Source organism: Struthio camelus, chromosome 1 (assembly GCF_040807025.1).
Source record: "Struthio camelus isolate bStrCam1 chromosome 1, bStrCam1.hap1, whole genome shotgun sequence".
Lineage (NCBI taxonomy): Eukaryota > Metazoa > Chordata > Aves > Struthioniformes > Struthionidae > Struthio > Struthio camelus.
The window spans coordinates 111,312,710-111,330,995 of record NC_090942.1 but is presented as its reverse complement, the minus strand read 5'-3'; the positions used below and the strand labels follow the sequence as shown (position 1 = coordinate 111,330,995).

Sequence of the window (18,286 nt, the reverse complement as noted above, 5' to 3'; positions counted from 1 at the left end):
CTATTTATATACATGAATATATTTATATATTTATATTTTTAAATAGCTTTCTGAGTTCTTTATATTAATCCACTGAATATTGAACCAAGAGGGAAGGCTGAAATGAAATCTCTCATTTGTAGAATGGTGATATAATTGATAGCTCTGATCCTCTCTCGCCTGTATGCGGAGAGGGTTTGATGACTGTTAAATTCTGTTCTCATTACACCCAACTCTAGCTGAATGTAGCTGCCACGAACAAATTTCTCTTCACAGCATGGGTTTTTTTTGGCTTTGACAACACATTGCCTGAATTCTTCATTCCAGAGCGTAGTTATGCATTAAACAGGTTGGAATACAGGAATTAACCTTTTTTTGGAATCATAATTTTTCTACTCCGTAATAATAGCTCCTCCTGCAATTAATTTACAATAAGATTACCTGCCCCCTTTTGTGGAGGTTAGAAAGGTGTGTGTAGAGACCATTTGCATTCTGTATCAGCTTCCAGCATGTGTTAACAGAAGAGGGTCCTCTGCAGTCTAGATGAAAGAAGAGAAGAGACAGTAGGATTGTATTCCTTCCTCACATAACCATCATGTATACAACCTCTCTCATACATTTTCCTCATCCCAATCTACTCCCGAATAATCTAGCTCTAGAAGTTATCCCCAAAATAATAATCATTGCTGTTAAAGGAGAAGCAGCAATGCTGATTCTGAAATGCTGAGCTGGGGAGGAATGAAGAAGGTTTCCTGACTTGACTCTATGGAGTGTCACAAGTTTTCTTCTCTTTCTCACTCTCCCAGCATTATAGGGTGACATATGCTTTTCACTGCACCAGCGTTTAGTCTGCAAGGCTTATCAACTAGTTAAAAAAAGGCAACTTAGTTTAGCCTTTAAGTGTCAAGTATGGACTTTGTATCTGACACACTGACAAGAAATTTGATTTCCGTAAAAACATGTCTTTTAATTAGCTACAGCATGTGTTGCGGCTTCCATTTCCAGAAGCTGTTTAGCAGTCAAGCACACTGAAACAGGTTCAGGATTTATAGCTTCTTTGGTAACTTCCAGTTTAATAGGATTAAATCGTAAAATCAATTGAAAATTAACATAATGTTTTGATGTGATTTCTAATTATGCCTGAATTGAATTCAGGCTCACAGAGGAAGCTGACACACAGTAGAAAGCCTATTCACAGTGGCCACTGAGGAAGGAAGAAGTAGCTTTACAGTGATGTATAATGTTAATTCACAACAGGTGTCTGTGCTGACTTCAATATCTGAACATTTGATTTCCTATTATCAAATATAGCAAACAAAAGTAATAGGATACTGAGCACATTTTCAGTAGATGGACTACAAGTAGACCATCAAGCATTTTCAAAAAGTTTGCTGTAAGTGGCTTACATCAACTAAGAACAGATATATCAGTAATTCCTCTAAGAAAAGAGCTGGTTGCTTTGTTGGATTATTAACAGGCCAAACCATACATTAAAAATATATTTTTATATATATATAAATATATATATATATCAAATATATATGTATACACAAACACACACACACACACACACACACACAGACAAAATGCTATAAACTATATTATATACAAACTATACTATAGCCCTAAAATTTAAATTGCTAGCAACTAATAAGAAGTTCATTGGAAGCTATTAAAAGAGAGATTAGAAAAAATATGTAACTAATTTAATTTTATAGACCTCTTAACTGTGACCAGAATATTGCTTCCTAAGCTAATTTGCCTAGCTTAGGGTCATGATTTTAATATTCAAGCACTTGGGCATCAACTTAGTCATGGAATCAAGAGCTTCCCCACCAGGAATCTCATAGTAACGCAAAGATCTCATTGCAAAACGTTACACTGTGAGCATTATATATGTGTATGTTTCCAAGTGTACATAGCTAGAAGCAGAATTCCACATATACATATTGATACTAATTTCTCATTGTAATTAGCCCAAATTATTTCCTTATTTATGGACATTTTCCCCATTAAAATGATAAAATACTGTTCATACAAATACATTATGTAGAAATATCTTTTTCCTTAGGAGGATTTAAATTCATTGTTGATTGTATACCATAGGATAACTTTGCCTAAAATGTAGTCATGGGTAGCTATAGGTATTTTATATCAAGGATGAAAGTTTTTTGTGGATAGCAGCATAAATTATCATTCGGTAAACCAGTCTGAGTTGCTCTGTTACAGAGTTACTGTATTACTTCTTTGTTTCTTTCTCAGTAGCATTCAGTAGGCATAATTTATAAGACAAGCTACTTCACTGTTGCTGACTTACCCTTATTTATTTGGATTATATTCCCTTTGGAGATCCATGGAGCCATTTTACTCATTTGAACATCAGTAGAAGCCTATGTGAATATTGCTTATTTCGTCTCTCAGAATCCATAAAAAAACCTGAAATATGAGGCTGAAATACTGATTGTCAAAAACAGGTTTCTTTCAAAACCCAGAGGCATGTGATACAAATATAGCTGTTATATTTGTTTTTTTAAATTTTTAAGAGCATTATTATTTCTTCTTCTTAATAATCTTTAGAAGACAAAAAAAAAGAGTCTCATACTAAATACCTAAAGCCATAGGAGAGAAAAAAAACTCTTTTGTCTTATTTATGTTTGCCCTTCACATGCACAGGGAGTTGATCCAAAAAGACAGAAAATGGTTTTACCTAGTGAATCCCATTGGAAAGCCAAGCAGAATTCACAGATGCCTAGAGAGGCCTGGCCATAGTGCATCCAGCCTTTCCGAACGTAATCCACTCTCATGTTCCAAATCCCGCTCTTCTGGACAAATCACAGGCAGCTTCCGGCAGCTGTGTGTGTATTTCTAACAGCCATTATGTACTCCATGGATAGTCAGTTGACATAGTTAGTAAGTCGGCTGTAACTCTTGACCAAGAACGGCAGTTCCTTGGAGCCCAGACGTCCCTGGCTCCTAGAGAGCACCTTCATTTGTATTTAAGGTGGAGGGAAGGGACATACTATGGTGATGTATTAAACAGGTGATGGTCGTAGCCCAACTGCCTCCCTTTAGCGCAGTGTAGCAGAAGGGACACCATCTCTGGAAACTATTGCTAAAAAGACATGGTAAAGAAATTCCCATTGTACATCTTCTCCTCACTTTTTTAACATATGCTTTATATTTACAGCCCCTCTCTAGCAAAGGTAATATAGCTTCATTCTGTTTAACCCAAGGGCATAGCTCAAATGGGTCTCTAAGAACTAGGTACTAGACTCAAATGAGGTGCTGGAGATGGAGTCACAGTTTTTGGTGAACATATACTAAGTCATTAAAATCCTTTGGGTCTTGGCGAGATTAAATAAGTTTTCCTCTGCTTTGAAAAGAGTCTTTGAAATAATCTTGATGAGAAAATTTTTATGGTAAAGTGTTTTTGTTGGCCTTTTATGAGATCAGAAACAGTTTAGCTTCATAAATTAATTCTTTTGTTCATATTTGCACTAGACTTCATTGTCTATATCTGTAAAGGAAAATACACATTGCAGAAGAAAAAACTGTATTTAGTGTTACTTGTTGGTTTCATGTTTCTATGGTATGAGGAGGGGGTTCAGTGAAAGTTTGGAAACATATAATGACTTAATATCATGTGTGTTCTAAGAGAATAAAACACTGTTCATTTTCTTCAGTTATACTAACCAGTGTGGTTCCAGACATCTGGACAATGTTATTATTATCTGAATATTTTCGGACTAGTGAATATTGCACCTCTCTCATCACTTGCGAGATCTGAGAAAACTTTGCCATCGAGTCCAAACACTCATTTAAACAACTTTATATTTCATAATTCCCTAAGCAGTTAAAAGTGAATGGTGTTTTGCAAATACATGATGTGCTTTGTAGTTTGTATTTTAATCTTAGCACTGTATTATTTTAAAAACATCACCATATTAAGATGTTTAAATCACATCATTAAGCCGTTCGATCTTTCTAATTAACGCCCTATATAACTCTTCTCATTAAAATAATGCTTTCATTTGTGTGCTTGTCCTGGCAGATATCAGCCCACCAGCACAAGGTGTGGATCACAGGCAAGTCCAGAAAGAACTGGGAGACGTCATTGTACGACTGCATAATCCTGTTGTGCTGACACCCACAACAGTTCAAGTCACCTGGACAGTAAGGCTTCTTTTATAATTACCTTAACATTACTTTAATTTTGCCTACTTGTCCCTACATTCTTTTTCTACCCTAAAAAGCTCCGGTGTTTACTTCAGTGTGAATGCTCTGATAAACTAGCACTATACAGCCCTGCATATGTGTCAATGAAATGGTATTTTTATTTTCTCCTTCAAGCTGGGCACGTTCAAAGTCTTCAGTGTTCAGCTTAAAGTGAGCTAACTGATAGACAAGGGAAAATATTATAAAAATGAATGTGATTAACATCATAATGTAAAGGATATTTGATCAGTGGCCTCATTACGGTACATGTCCAGAAAATAATCAAAGTTAAATATCAACATGAAATTGCTGTATGAAAAATTGCTTTCCAGTTTAAGGCATAGGGACCTCTGACAATAACCCATTGTTTGGTGACCCTAAAATGCAAAAATAATTTTCCCAAAGGGCACTTGTAAAAAAGACAGAGGCACATGTTGCTGATGGCTGGTCCACTGTATAACATCTGGTTTTCTAGCATAAGCCTCATCCCTGCTAAGGGGATAGCCTTTGATTATAGAAGACTAGAATCTTTTTTGGTAGTACTTAACAGCATTTCTATTTGAGGGGTCAAACTACTGGGTAGAGTTTCTGAGGACTCAGTATATAGTATCCGGCTTTCAAAATGCTATGTTTCCATCCCTGAGGCTTGAAGGAAAGGATTTGTAACCATAGAAGGAGAGCATTCCTAGGGCGGCACTACACACCACAAATGACTGCTTTGCTCTTGGGGCATTTAATCCAGAGGAAGGAAACCAAGGGGTGAAAGAGGGAGCTAAATAGTACTGCGGTGAACAAGCACTGAAACTACTGCATTATATAGGATGAATTGCCTTACAGGGATATTCATAATATTCAGGGTTTGTCTTATACATGTAGTATTGCTAAGAGATAAATGTGTACAGGGGATTTATACTATAGAAGACGAGTTAAGAGATGTGTGTGTGTTGAGGGGAGGGGGACTGTAGTGAAGAGATTAGAGCTGGTTTTGCACAACCCAGCCATATTTACCAGGGCTTATGCTTCCTCCTTGTTCTAATAGATTTCAGTGGTAAGGGGACGAGATGAGAATAATTTGAGGAACCCACAAATTTGCCTTTCTTAGAAGATTATTTAGAAAACATGTCGTTGCATCTTGCTATTGATGATGTTAACACAGCCTTTCTAAAAATGCTCTCTGCTTCAGCTAAAAAACTCCTGGACAGACTGACTTTCTCACTCAGGCACCTTTGCAGCAAACCTTTTTTTTTTCCAAGCAAGTGGGTCAATAGTTGAGAAACTTTGAAAGTTAACAGTCACAAATTGCAGACGTGGATCACATACATGGGGTGCTCCTTCAAGTCCTTTCTTGGGTGTGGCACCTATCAGAAATACTTTTTTATAGGTTTGCCCTGGCTTTATCATATCCTGCAAAAGGAAGCCCTAACATAAATGGAACTCAGTTTTACTTATTGCAACCCACATCATTATAAAAAAACTGTGGTTGAAGAGTCTCTTGGTGATCCTACTGAACTAGTAATGAGCAAGGAAAACATGGTAAGAAAAAGGTAAATTCTTATGTATGTTATAGATAACAGCTGCAAAGACGTTTCGGGAGTGGCCAAGGGAAGAAAGACAGCAAAAAAGATCCCTAGAATAGCTAATTAGGAAGTTTCCAGCAAGCAGAGCAAAGCCAATTAATTAACCATAGTCTGTAGGAAAACAACCACTCTATCCAGAGAATAAAGTCTTCACTATTAATATAGATAGATTTGCTAGTGTAGGTAACATACAAAAGGACAAAGGTAAAGTAAAAGTCATAAAACTCCTTTTTTTGCCCTTCTGCAGTTCAGAGAGTGAATGCCGAGGAACGTCCTTGATTGTTAAGTTTCTGGCATTCTGACTCCCAGCAGGTCAGCACCAGCTTCTCCCTTCTTTCTGAATTTTTTTTTTTCTTTTGCCTTCATTTTTTCCAAATTTGAATTTAAAATCCTAGAAAAAATTCTCTGCTACAATTTTAGACTATTTTGAAATAAAATACACATGCACGCACACATTTTGTCTGTCTTAAGAGAATGTCAGACTTACAATGTCAGTGTTTAAAAAACTTGGAGGAATGTCAGAAGTTAGATTTTCACATTCCCCTAATGTATCCCTCTTTTGCATAAATATTAAAGTACAGCTGTAATTATGTGGCCACATACTATATTTTTTTTCCATGGGATCTTTTCTTCATGGAGCTATTCAACTTTTCTTTTTATCTTCTTTATGCGCTGCCAATTGAATTGCCAGGTCTTATTTAATTCATACCATTGAAACCTTCCATTGAATAAAAAATTATTAGTTTGTCTCACAGGCTTATCTGTCATGCTCTCAACCATAGCATTTGAATGTTTCACAAATAATACTGAACTTATTGTCGCAACAATAAAAAAGTATCATTATCCTAACTTTACCCATAGGGAGGTTGAAGTACAGAGATATTTGATGCTGATGAGACTTACTGGATCAGATATGCTCACTGTTATCAAGTACCTAATTTGAAACCTTAGGCCTGATTTATTTTTATTTTTATCAAAGATTTAGCATTGCTACAACATACCATATGCTCAAAGCATTTTTCCACCTGACTTCAGCTGCAGTTCACCATTTCTAGTCCTAGTTTTCTCACACGCTAAGAAAAACAAGAGTTCAATTGGTGACCAAATGTGAAAACTTCCCTAGCATTAGAGAGGAGCTCTGTGGCATAAGCACGAATAAAGTCCCCTTCCTCGATGTGGGAAATAATTGCCATAGCCATGAAACCTTTTCTCCTTACAGTCCCCTGCAACAATTGACTAGTTGCCTTCCAACCTAGTTGCCATAGTCATAGAGGTGATAGTCTCCGCTTGTACCTAACTGGAGAGGACAGTGATTCCCACCATGTCTGGAGTTTATCACCAAGTTTAGCTACATCTAGCCCATGCCTTTTGTCACTTACGGTACAGATTTGTCAAATATTTTGACTTAGTTTGAATCCAGCTTATTTGGGTTCTCTCCTGCTATTATGTTGCTCCATGATGCATTCACTAACCATACAGGTCCATTATGCTCTCGGAGTGTCCCATTTCTCCTCTGTCTCCTCATTATCCATTACTTCTCTATGATGCTTTTCTCCAGTCTAGCATGTTTCTGTTGCTTTGAAATCCTGACTGTCTACCAGAAATTCTGAGACTACCAGACAGAGAGAGAATTTATTTGACTCTGTCTTTTAATTTGCCATGGAGTTTAAATGAATATGCTTCACTGGAAGCTTTAAGAGTCATGCCCTTTGGACAGTTTTCTGCTGTGTCATCACCCTTTGTTTGGCCCCTGTAGACAAATAAAGACGAGGGCTGTTTGCTCTTCCAGAGATTATGGCAAGTCCGTACTAGTGAGTTCAGCACAGTGTACAAAGTATTCTGCCCAGAGGGAGAATGGCTGTGGGTATTGCTGTGGGAGTAGAGTTTTACTTAGGATATTTTGGGATAGAAATTTACATATTAAAGAGCATATTGCAAAATGTCTTCAGAGTGCAGGTTAGCAGCTTTGCTGGAAGCCAGCTTATATTTGCAGCATAAGCTGCATTAAGAGTTTCTTGTGCGATCTTTTTAACAACTGAATAGCTTAACGGAATGCTCTAACAGTTATCAAACCTATCTTATATTCAGATGTGATATGCACAGATTTTAACATATTGGGAAAAAGTTTCCTGTTCTGCCAGAAATGGAGAGCTATCATAGGTTTTATAGATACCTCCCTTACTGTATATTAAGAGAGAGAGAGTGAGAGAAAGACTGCTGCTTGTGTGAATAGTCTCTGATCTTAATATTTAGCACAGAGAACTCCTCATTTCTGTGATAATACTTAGTATTTTGTAAGAGGAAGTGGTAGCCATTTACAAGAAAAGAGGAAGGGGAAGAGCTCTTCTATACCTAGAAATTATTATATTCTTTCATCCAATGATTGTGCCCGCTTCTGCAGCCCTACCTATCTATATGTGAATGAGGACCAAACCAACAGAGTTATCTGATGGCTTAGCACAACCGAATAAAGTACTTTAACACAAAGTGTATTTCTGGTGGCCTACCAAAGGAATGACACATAATTGCCACATAACGAAGAGAAAAAAGACTGGAGTCACGAGCTTTGTTCTGTGTGTTCAAATATATATGAAATAAACCTGTCTTATACCTCATAGATATTCCCGGTTAATCCGTGTAATAATCCAAGAAAAATGCATTTTATGCTAATGAGAAAACTCCAACAAAGCAAAAAAATCCACCCTGCTCAGTGAGTGAGGTGTCCTTTCAGTAGCTTCCCAACATTTTGACCATAAGGAAGGCCCTGTCTATTCAGACTAGCTAGACATAGCTATGAGAGACAGCCTAGTAATTTCTGTTTGATATCAACTAAGACTGACTGTTTAAACAAGTCTTAAAAATATATGGTATTTTCCTTTGTACATTCCCTCCTAGATCCTGGACAACTGAATCATTGTCAATTCTCTGAGTTTCTGGCAGATCATCTGGCCCTGTTTCAATCAAACTTTTAATTGAAAGCACTGTAAAACTTGAATGGGCCTCAGAACAAGATCATTTACAGCAGCAATGCTGTGAATGACAACCTTGTTGTACTACCGCTTTCCGTGTTCATATCCTGTGCATTGCTTAGTCTTTTAGGCCAGGGACTTAAAGAAGGAGGAGAAAAAGGAGTTGGATGAATAAGCGGTGTGTCAGATACGTGTAAATACATGTGAGAATGTGATCAAAAACTAGCATGCTGTAGGTATCAGTACCGTGCGTGTATCAGAACCCGTGTCAAATAGCACAGATCAAGTCCTGAACATGAACAGTGGTTTCTCCTCAAAAAGCTTTATGGCACTTCTGGCCAGTAGTACAGTTCTCATTGAGTTAGCAGTTGTGTTTCCTATCATACGAAACATTTTCCATCCCCTTTTGTAGCTACGCATGGTGCTTGTTCAGCTTAGTCAACTTGAAATTTTCAGATGTCCTCCACTTGACAGCAGTGATCTTAAAACTGCAGCAAATACAGAATGGAAAGTTGTAAAGAAGTTACTCTGTCTTTCTCACAAGTTAGGTAGAAGTCAGACTGTGATTATTAAACATCATAGCCATATATACAATTTAGGCTGAAATTCTGTATTACAAAGTTTAGGAAAGAATTCTCACTGAATTTTGTACTGAACATGAGATTCATAAAGTCTTTACGTCCATAAAACATTTAATTAATGAAAGTCAAACGTGGATAAAAACAATTTACTCTGATTTACGGACTCCCTTCATCTGGAAACAGCTGCTTAATGTTCTTCTTAAAAACACAGCTTGATTCTTTCGGTATTAACAAGCTATTATTGTGAGTTATATCCCTCTTTCAGTGCATAAATTCACTTAAAGTGAATGTAGAGAAGTTTATAAAATGCAAGCTTAATGTTGTTGTAACATATGTTGCAAGGTTTTTAACTGACAGTTTTGATGAAAGACATTTCTACTTTGCTCTCATAAATAAAGCTTTCTTCTTGTTTGCCATGCTTTTTAATGTCTTAAGAATCTGGGTCCCCTCTAAATGACTCAATAAACTGTATAACAAGGTTACAGGAAAAGTGGAATAGACCTTGGTTTTTGTTTTCAGTCTTAAATCCATTTATTCTTAAGAAAGCTCAAGCAAGCATATCTCTAATTCTGAATTGTCTTTGAGCTAGCAAATTTTCAAGAATAGAAAAAAATCTTATTTGTTGAATCTTAGCTGTAATACAGGAATTATCAAACAGCCGTTTATATAGCTATTTGTATTGCATCTTCTTTGGCTCCTTATTTGACGGCTACTAGAGCAGCTGGGTTTGGTTTGGTTTGATCTATCAAATAGTTTTGACTATTTTTTCAAGATTGAACTGCAAATTCATGCAAACATCACAGTAGCTCAAATCATTATTTTTTTCATTCTTTTTCTTTTTTTCCAAGGGGAAAAATGCATGCAGTTTTCCAAGATAAAATGTATTATAAGCTTATCCTTGAAATTAAAATCCTGTTTATAGCTATGATAGGTTAGAATTGTTAAACTTACTTTTATATGTAATCTGAGTCTTGAAGTATCTCTGCATAGCAACAAGTAATATAAAAAGAAAGAGCGTTCCACCCCCATCTGATGGCAGGAGTGCATCACAGTCCCAGGATGCAAATAGGCTGCTTAGACTGTGAGCACAGGGAACAGCACATGTCCTTGGATGTTGTTTTCTCTGCATCTGTCGCGTGTTTATTTTACTTTCCTGAGCGTCTTATGAAAAGATGAGCTGTAAGCCAAGTAATGGATTAACTGAAAGCATATAAGGCATCTTCAAAGACTTGTCCTTTTCTGAAAATAATTTGTTTTTCTTTCCTTCTCATATTTCAGCACATCAGTAGCCAACATGTCCTTAATAGATTTACATGCAGTAAGCCTTATGCCAAAATTCTCTTTTTATGATTTTTTGGAGGGATGAGGGTTTGTTTTATGCTTTAAGATGGTATTTGTCATTATATGTAACTGGAGAGAGTAAAATAGGAAAAAATGTCGTATAACAAATAATATGAGAAAAATGTTCATTTAGAGAAATTTAATACAAAGTGACTTACAAGAAGGCAGGTTGATTTTTAAATTCAACAGTTTATTTACTCTTTTTCATAAGGACATAAATATTCTAGGTAAATGTTTTGTTTTCTTTTTATGTGGTTTAATTACTTTGCTTATTGACATATTATTTAATGCCTTTTCTAGGTTGATCGCCAGTCCCAGTTTATTCAGGGCTATCGAGTAATGTATCGCCAAACATCTGGCCTGCCTTCTCCAGCTATATGGCAGAATTTGGAGGTCAAAGTCCCAACTGAGCGCAGCGCTGTCTTGGTCAACTTGAAAAAAGGGGTCACTTATGAAATTAAAGTTCGCCCTTATTTCAACGAATTCCAAGGCATGGACAGTGAATCAAAGTCTGCCCGTACCACTGAAGAAGGTTAGTAAAATGGTCAGAAGAAGTAACGGACTTACACATCTAGCACTAGAAGTGAAATCAGGAGTGATTGTTTTGGTTATCTTGTGTATGCTTTTGTTCGACTATATTTCTTTCACATGATTTCTGTTTGTTAAATACAGAATTGGCATTAGAATTTAACTTAATAGTCAGTTTTGTGGTATAAATATTCTAGGACAAGCACTCGGCCAGTCTCAAAGTCTTCTGGCTGATACCTGCTCGTTATGTGTGAAGAGTGGCTTTAGGTCTTCCAAAAAGTCTGTGCAGCAGCCATTCTTTTATAATCAGTGTTGCTGCAGTGAAGGATTTTGCTCTGGACTTTGAAAATAAAACTAATAAATGAAAATTTTTCAGATGAGTGTTTAGAAATAAGCTAATCTTTCTGAATGGGCAGTAACATAGATGAACAGCTTGGTTAGGAAATGAGGACGAGTGAAAGACAAATTTTTTGCTATTCTGAGAGAACTCCAGTCTCAAGGGCATTCTACTCTACTATTTCTCTTAGTGCACCATTCATGAAATGGCCCTGCTTAGTCCTTCAGAGAGTTAGATCAGTTTCTTCAAGTACCTTTCAAGCCTACACCAAAACATGCTACGTGCAGATATAGTAAACATTTTACACCACTGAAATGCAGAAACAATCATTTCTATAGCATGTAGCATGGATGTATTATTTTGCTTAGACATATGCTCTCCACGGCTGTTTTTTATTGAAAAGCAAAGAAAGTGAAGGAAGGTATAAATAATGTTTGTCTTTCTCTCTTAGAAGTGTATAAGAAACATACCTATCTATATAATCCAAACCATTCCCAGAGAGTCTGAACCATCATCAGCGTCTCTGCTATAAAAGTAAAAGGATGATTTTAACAGTGAGGGTTCGTCTTGTGGCTGTTTCATTGATTTCTTTCAAACCATGGGAGAGAAACACTGGTGAAGTTTCAAAATACTCTCGTATACTTTTGGTAGGTTTTGAGTGCGCTCTTTCCTTCCTATTGAAGATACAATCTTAATGATTTACAGTGGTAGGTAGTAGGAGTCAGTCAGTGCTGATTGTCAAGTACTTTTTAATTGTAGAATAAACTTGCTTATTGCTCACTTTTCACTTTGATTTGTTTTGATTATTGCCCAACAAGCAAGTAACTATGTATATAGCTTGGTTGTTATCTCTGCTTTATAGATGAGGAAATTCAGTGTCCTGCAACTTGTATAAAAGCATGTAGAAAGCTGCTGTTCAGTCCGGATTGGAATTTGGGACTTTCTGGTTCCCATTTCTTTGTTCAGACTATAAAGCCTAAATTAGTCATTAAAGAATAGCTTTGCAGCAGTCTGAACAAAGCTTTAAAAAAAAGAAAGAAAGAAAATTGAAAAAAAGCTTTCTACAGGAGAAATTGCTTTTCTGAAGTTAAAAATTTTTCCCCCTCCCTAGCAGATTTTATTCTTGTCCATTTTCAATTTCATTGTTTGTTTAGTTCATCTAACTGTCCCCTCCTAAAAGTAGATTAAAAACTACTGAAAAAGAGAAGATTTTGTACCTCCAGTCTATATCCATAAAACACTTGGGGAGTGACATCTTCTTTCATAACTCTCATCTCCTAGCAAAGCCTGTCAGGTACTATCCTTCTTTAACGGCCACTTTCTTAATGTGGAATAACTTTCTATATAGTGAAGATTTTTGAAAATTTTCTTGCCTGCAGATATGTGTAAATCACAGTCTATGATCTGCTTGGTAGATGAATACAACCTTCAACTAGTCTGTTTACAAGTGTCTTTTTTCAATAAAGCAGACACCTGTAACATGTAGTATTATCAGCCATCAGAAGTCAGCCCTTGTAAATAATTATTCCTCTTTTTTGAGTGATAAAGTTAAGTACCTCCATGAGAAAATTAAGAAATTTCTTAGATGCAGTTCTACGGATTTTTCCTTTAATTCCTTACATTATCTTTGTGATTATATTGGTGTTGATACATTTTCAAAAATACCGTCACCCAAATGTGTAATGAATGAGGTTTACTTCCCATCCTGTAACGGAAAATGTCAGTTTTCATAAAGGTGCATAACACTTACTGTTTAGCCTATGGTTCCATTTTGAAGATGAGCTTTTTTAGATTGACGTTTTTTAAATGTCAGTTATGCTTTTTTTAGAAAATAATTTGGAAGGGTGATATGAGTGTTGGAAGTCTTTTGCAACCTCAAAGCGAATAACCCTGGTAAAGGCAAAGTACAGCCTAGAAGTAGTAGCAGCTTTTTGCTGTATTGATTTTTACATGGAATGTTACTTCTGAGACCTACCTCCAAAAATCAATTTGGCTGCAGTTGGACTTCTCCCCTACATCCGACATTTGTCACAACTCAGTATCCATTCATCTCCTACCTCTTTGGCCTTGTGAAGCTAACAAATGGAATTCTGTTTGACTGCGTCTGGAAAAGATGAGCAGCGATTTGGGTTCTTTCATATCTGTAAGAAGAAGCTGAGCGCTGGAATAATTGACCTGTCAAGAAGCAGGCAAGGTGTTCTCCACAAGCCAGCAGCAGGGGAAATGAGAAAACAGTTTTAAAAATGTTATTTTTCAATGTAGTCTATTTAATAACTGCAAGCGGTGTCAGACAAGTGGCTTAATTTATATCATGGTGCCAGCTTACAGGGTGATATTATCATAGAGAGAGGAGGCAGAACTGTTATATACACATATGTGTCTACACATACAAAGAAAGAGCTAAATAGAATATTTTATTTGATAATTTTCACTTCTTGTTTACGTTCACAGTTTCTCTAAAGACAGATGACAATTTCTTCAGTTACGTCCACTATTTTAAATCTCTTTTGGAATAACTTTGTGGAATAGTTATTTTTTCTCTATATTGTTTGTCACTGATATGCAAAAATGTGATGGTAAATAATGGAGGTCTCTCTAGTTTTTATCAGTTCCTGTCTGTCCATTCCTGCTTGCTTTAGTGCTGAAAACGAGACTTTCAGCTGCCTTCATCAGTTGCAATTTTAATGGCACTTCAAAATTACCCTGTATCCTCCTAGAAGCAAAAAGACACATTGGTAGAATGTTAACTAAAATATTTGTGCAGATTAAATGCAAAGACAAATGAGTACAGTGTGTTTTTCTTTAACTATTAGATTAAACAGTTCATTTTACATATTCCTTAGCATTTACCCTGCTCACTCTTGCACTTTCCCTCTCTCTAAGTATATGTATATAAGAAATTATATTTCTGAGTGCCCTTTGTGTTTCCGTGTAAGGATGAAAGTAAATACATTTCCACAAGATATTTCCTATTATTTAAAAATGAGTTTGGTTTGCACAGCATTAAGCTTTGCCATTTTATGACTATTATTTTATTATAAAATGTTATTTTAATGAATACAGCACTCATACATACATTTATTCATGATTTTGTTGTTATTGAATAACTTGAAGAATTTTTAAAACACTAATTTTTTTTTTTTACTACGTGGCAAATTGTTTCACTTGCCATAAAATACACAATCCAACCATTAACTTCAGCAATTTTGTGCTTTGCACAATTGCAAGGAATAGCCAGAGGCCACCTTTCTGTTCTTCCCTTGGCCTGGCTGAGTCAAACTGCCTACAATAGAGCTCCATTTCTTCCCTCCAGTGCACTGCTTCTCTGCATCATCCAAGTTTACGAGGACTCTACCTAGCACTATTTGCTTTTCAGCTGAACCCGCCTCTGAAAATGTTGCTGTCAGAGTGTGCAGCCTTACAGGGCAGTCATTCATGTATGAATGACTTCCCCAAAATATTTTTTCTTAGGTAGTGTTGTAGGTCCATTTCCCCCCCTCAGCTTGATTTTAAATTGTATACTTACTGCAACAGGCAATTCTGACTCTTCAAGGTTATCAGAGGATTTGAGCTCAGATCCTCATGCCTGTGCCAGCTTAAGTACTGAGAAGCATCCAAAGTGGTGGGAACATATTCAGTCTCAAAGAGGCCACAGAGAAAAATGAGGAAATCTGGAAAGACTTGGGAAACTTGAGTACTCCTGGTATCTGTGGCTGCCTTTAGTTGTGTTAAACCTGCCACACATTAGTACAAAGATGCCACTGATTCTTGGTTTACTTTTTGGAGAAGCATGGTCCAAGGATGTTCATGCAATTGGGACACCTACTAAAGATAAGACTGGAGTCTTGGCGATTAAACGGTCCTCTGTGGATGGGAATACTCTACACTAAGGGATTGATGTCAGAAAGCCGTGACCCACAGTGTGAGATGTGAGAACCAGAGGGCTATTGAATTAGTTTTGAAGTTGGGGAGAGGGTGGTAAATGTTTTAGGTTCTCTTTCAAGGTCTACTACAGTTCTTTAAAATAAGGTTACATATTTCATGTTAGAAATATTTTAAGATTATAGTAAAAGCAATGATGAATACATAGAGTAAAAAATCTAGGAAGAGGTATTAGACATAAAGATATCATCCTGGATGAGAAAGTCTCTGAGTAACAGCTTGCTGGGATTTAGGAAAATGTCCTGGAGGGGTATCACTATATGATTTCCTTATTAGTCTGCAGCGTCCTAGCCTTTGTCTGTTGGTTTTATTGAAGACTAGATAGATGGACTGGGATGGATGGACTACACAGATCCTAGGTCCAGTTCAGTCCAGCTGTTTTTATTAATTTTTTTTTTTCCCCGGGGACATTCTTAAGATATTAAGATGACACTTGACTTTGCCACAGTGGCAAGCTAAGTCACCAACAGTTTCGAGTTGCTAGTCCCTAGTCTAGAAGTGTAGTGGAAGAGACCTCAAAGCATTTTAATACCCTGAAGAAGCATGTTAATACCCTGAAGTGGCTGAGGCAGCATGTGTGCCACAAACCTATAGCTCTGGCAGCTATAGCTTTGATGGGAGAGCCCCTGCGTGGAGATGCAGCAGATGCTCACAGAGGGGACTATTTTTTTTCATTATTAGTGCTGTGCTGTTACACAGCTTCCCAAACATGTTCTCGGCCGATGAAAGTACCCTGCTGTTGGTGTCACTGCAAGAGGGACTTTGCCAGCATAGCTCTAATCACTAACGTCTGTGGGGTTTTTTCAGGCTTCCAGCCAGTGTAGCTGTGCTGGCAAAGCTTTGCGGTATGGGTCTGGCCTTGCAGTGACCAGCAAGACAGCTGTGGGTGGTAGAAGTGGACTTTAAAGAGAAAGGAAGACTTGCCAAGGGAAAAGAGGCCATAAATATCTGTCTATCTGACCCAGCTTATCATCTCCCCTGTTCACTGGGATTTGGTGTAAAGCCCTGAATGCCTCAACTTTTTTATGCCTAGGAGTTACAAGGTCTTATGTTTAAATCTCCTAAGTTAATGTCTTCTTGGAGAACAAATAAAGAAACAAGCAAAAGTCCTCAAACTTCTACTGCTGTGCATTCATATTAGACAATGATGTGGGGAAAAAAGAATCAAAACACTTTTCAGAACAGGTGAAGCAGCCTCACATTAGGACTTAGTTGATGTATCCATAACTAACCAGGCATATTAAAGAAAACAAATGCAAACCTGAGAATAATTCCAATGCAAAATCAAAATATTCTATATATAAATGAGGAGTGATTTATATTGATTCTCCATGGCCACAAATTCTGCATTTTCATTCAGACCTGTGCTTCTCTTTAGAAAGCCATTTTTCAAAATTGTCAGTGCCTGACAAAATATGCATACCTATGCCTGCAGGGAGTGTGAACTTTGTATATTCTCTGCTTGCTCTTACACTGTTTCAGCAAAATTCGTGCTCTAGCAAGTGGATTAATGTCTTGCTTCTGTTTGTTCTCTCTCTTTGGTGTAGCTCCAAGTGCCCCTCCTCAGTCTGTTACTGTCCTGACAGTTGGAAACCACAACAGCACAAGCATCAGCATCTCGTGGGATCCTCCCCCTCCAGATCACCAAAATGGAGTCATCCAGGAGTATAAGGTAAAAAGGATGTGTAAAGGAAGGGATGTGAGTTTAAAGAAACAGCCGGCTTGAATTACAGAACAATAGCTCTGTTTATGGACATCGATTCTGACAGTGTTTATTGCCACCCATATAATGATATGGAGAAAGAGATCTGAGTACTGACGGATTTTTTTTCATTTAGGCAGTACTATTGTTTTATTAAAAGCAAAAATACCTTCTGCTTGATCTGGAAGAGAGCTGTAATTGGCAGCTACTTTATGGTGTTTCTCTTTCTTGCGAAGAAACTGTGCTTGACTGTTAAACCAACTCCTGTTTCAACCTCTTACAGTTCATCACTCGTTCAGAGGGATGTAGTAAATGCTCATAATATTTGTGTGTAGCATAGCACTTCTTTTGTTCTGCTTTTGGTCAATATCAAGATTTATTAATCCCAATATTTTGTTGACCTCATTTTCATATCAATTATTAATTATCTTTTGGCTTAATTCATCTTCATACCAACTCCAGTAGAAGTCAATATTAAACATCAATTCCATAATAACCTGAGTCCACTGCATACTATGATTTCATTGCTGTGTAGTCAAAGTCAGGAAATTTTGAAGTTCAAGTGTTGCATAATGACCTCACTAGTGGACATTTTTTGTACATGCTCTGGGGTAGAAACAAAGGTTTTCAAAGATGGACTTGAAAAGTTTATGCACTTAAGTAAGCTATTTGGTTTTTAAAAGAAGGTGTATGCTCATTAATTTGAAAAGCATTGGTGTGATTTTGAAAATTACAAATTCACCTAAAAGAATAAAAATAACTTCATAACCCACATTTTTGTCTCATTTTTAGAAATATTAATCACATTTGATCACTTGTTTGTACGTTGTTTCTCTAGTTAAGTACTATAATATTCCTGTATTTTGAAATTCATATATCTGGAGGATATCTTCCCTTATCTGCAGTTATAACACTGGAATTGTCATAACAGCATAAATTTTCTTAATTACCAAAGACCAAGATTTACTGAGTGGTTTAGACACCTGTAGTTGTACATAGTTGGAATTATGGAGCCTAAGTCCAAGAGTGAAATCTTCAGAACCCTTCCCTAGCACCACAGGCATTTTCACCACAGAGCCAGAAATTCTCCTTCTCTGCCTGTCCAGAATTATCTT

General features: G+C 36.8%; 1 protein-coding gene across 4 annotated transcripts in view; it reads left to right on the top strand.

Moving 5' to 3' along the window:
- ROBO2 (roundabout guidance receptor 2) overlaps window positions 1–18,286 on the top strand; it is a 1,122,084-nt gene that overhangs the window by 1,036,499 nt on the left and 67,299 nt on the right. For all 4 annotated transcript variants that reach the window (XM_068910773.1, XM_068910796.1, XM_068910762.1 and 1 more), the window contains 3 exons: window positions 4,031–4,152; window positions 10,963–11,194; window positions 17,017–17,141. In XM_068910773.1, coding sequence (XP_068766874.1) covers window positions 4,031–4,152; window positions 10,963–11,194; window positions 17,017–17,141 — 479 coding nt within the window. The remainder of the gene's footprint in view (window positions 1–4,030; window positions 4,153–10,962; window positions 11,195–17,016; window positions 17,142–18,286) is intronic.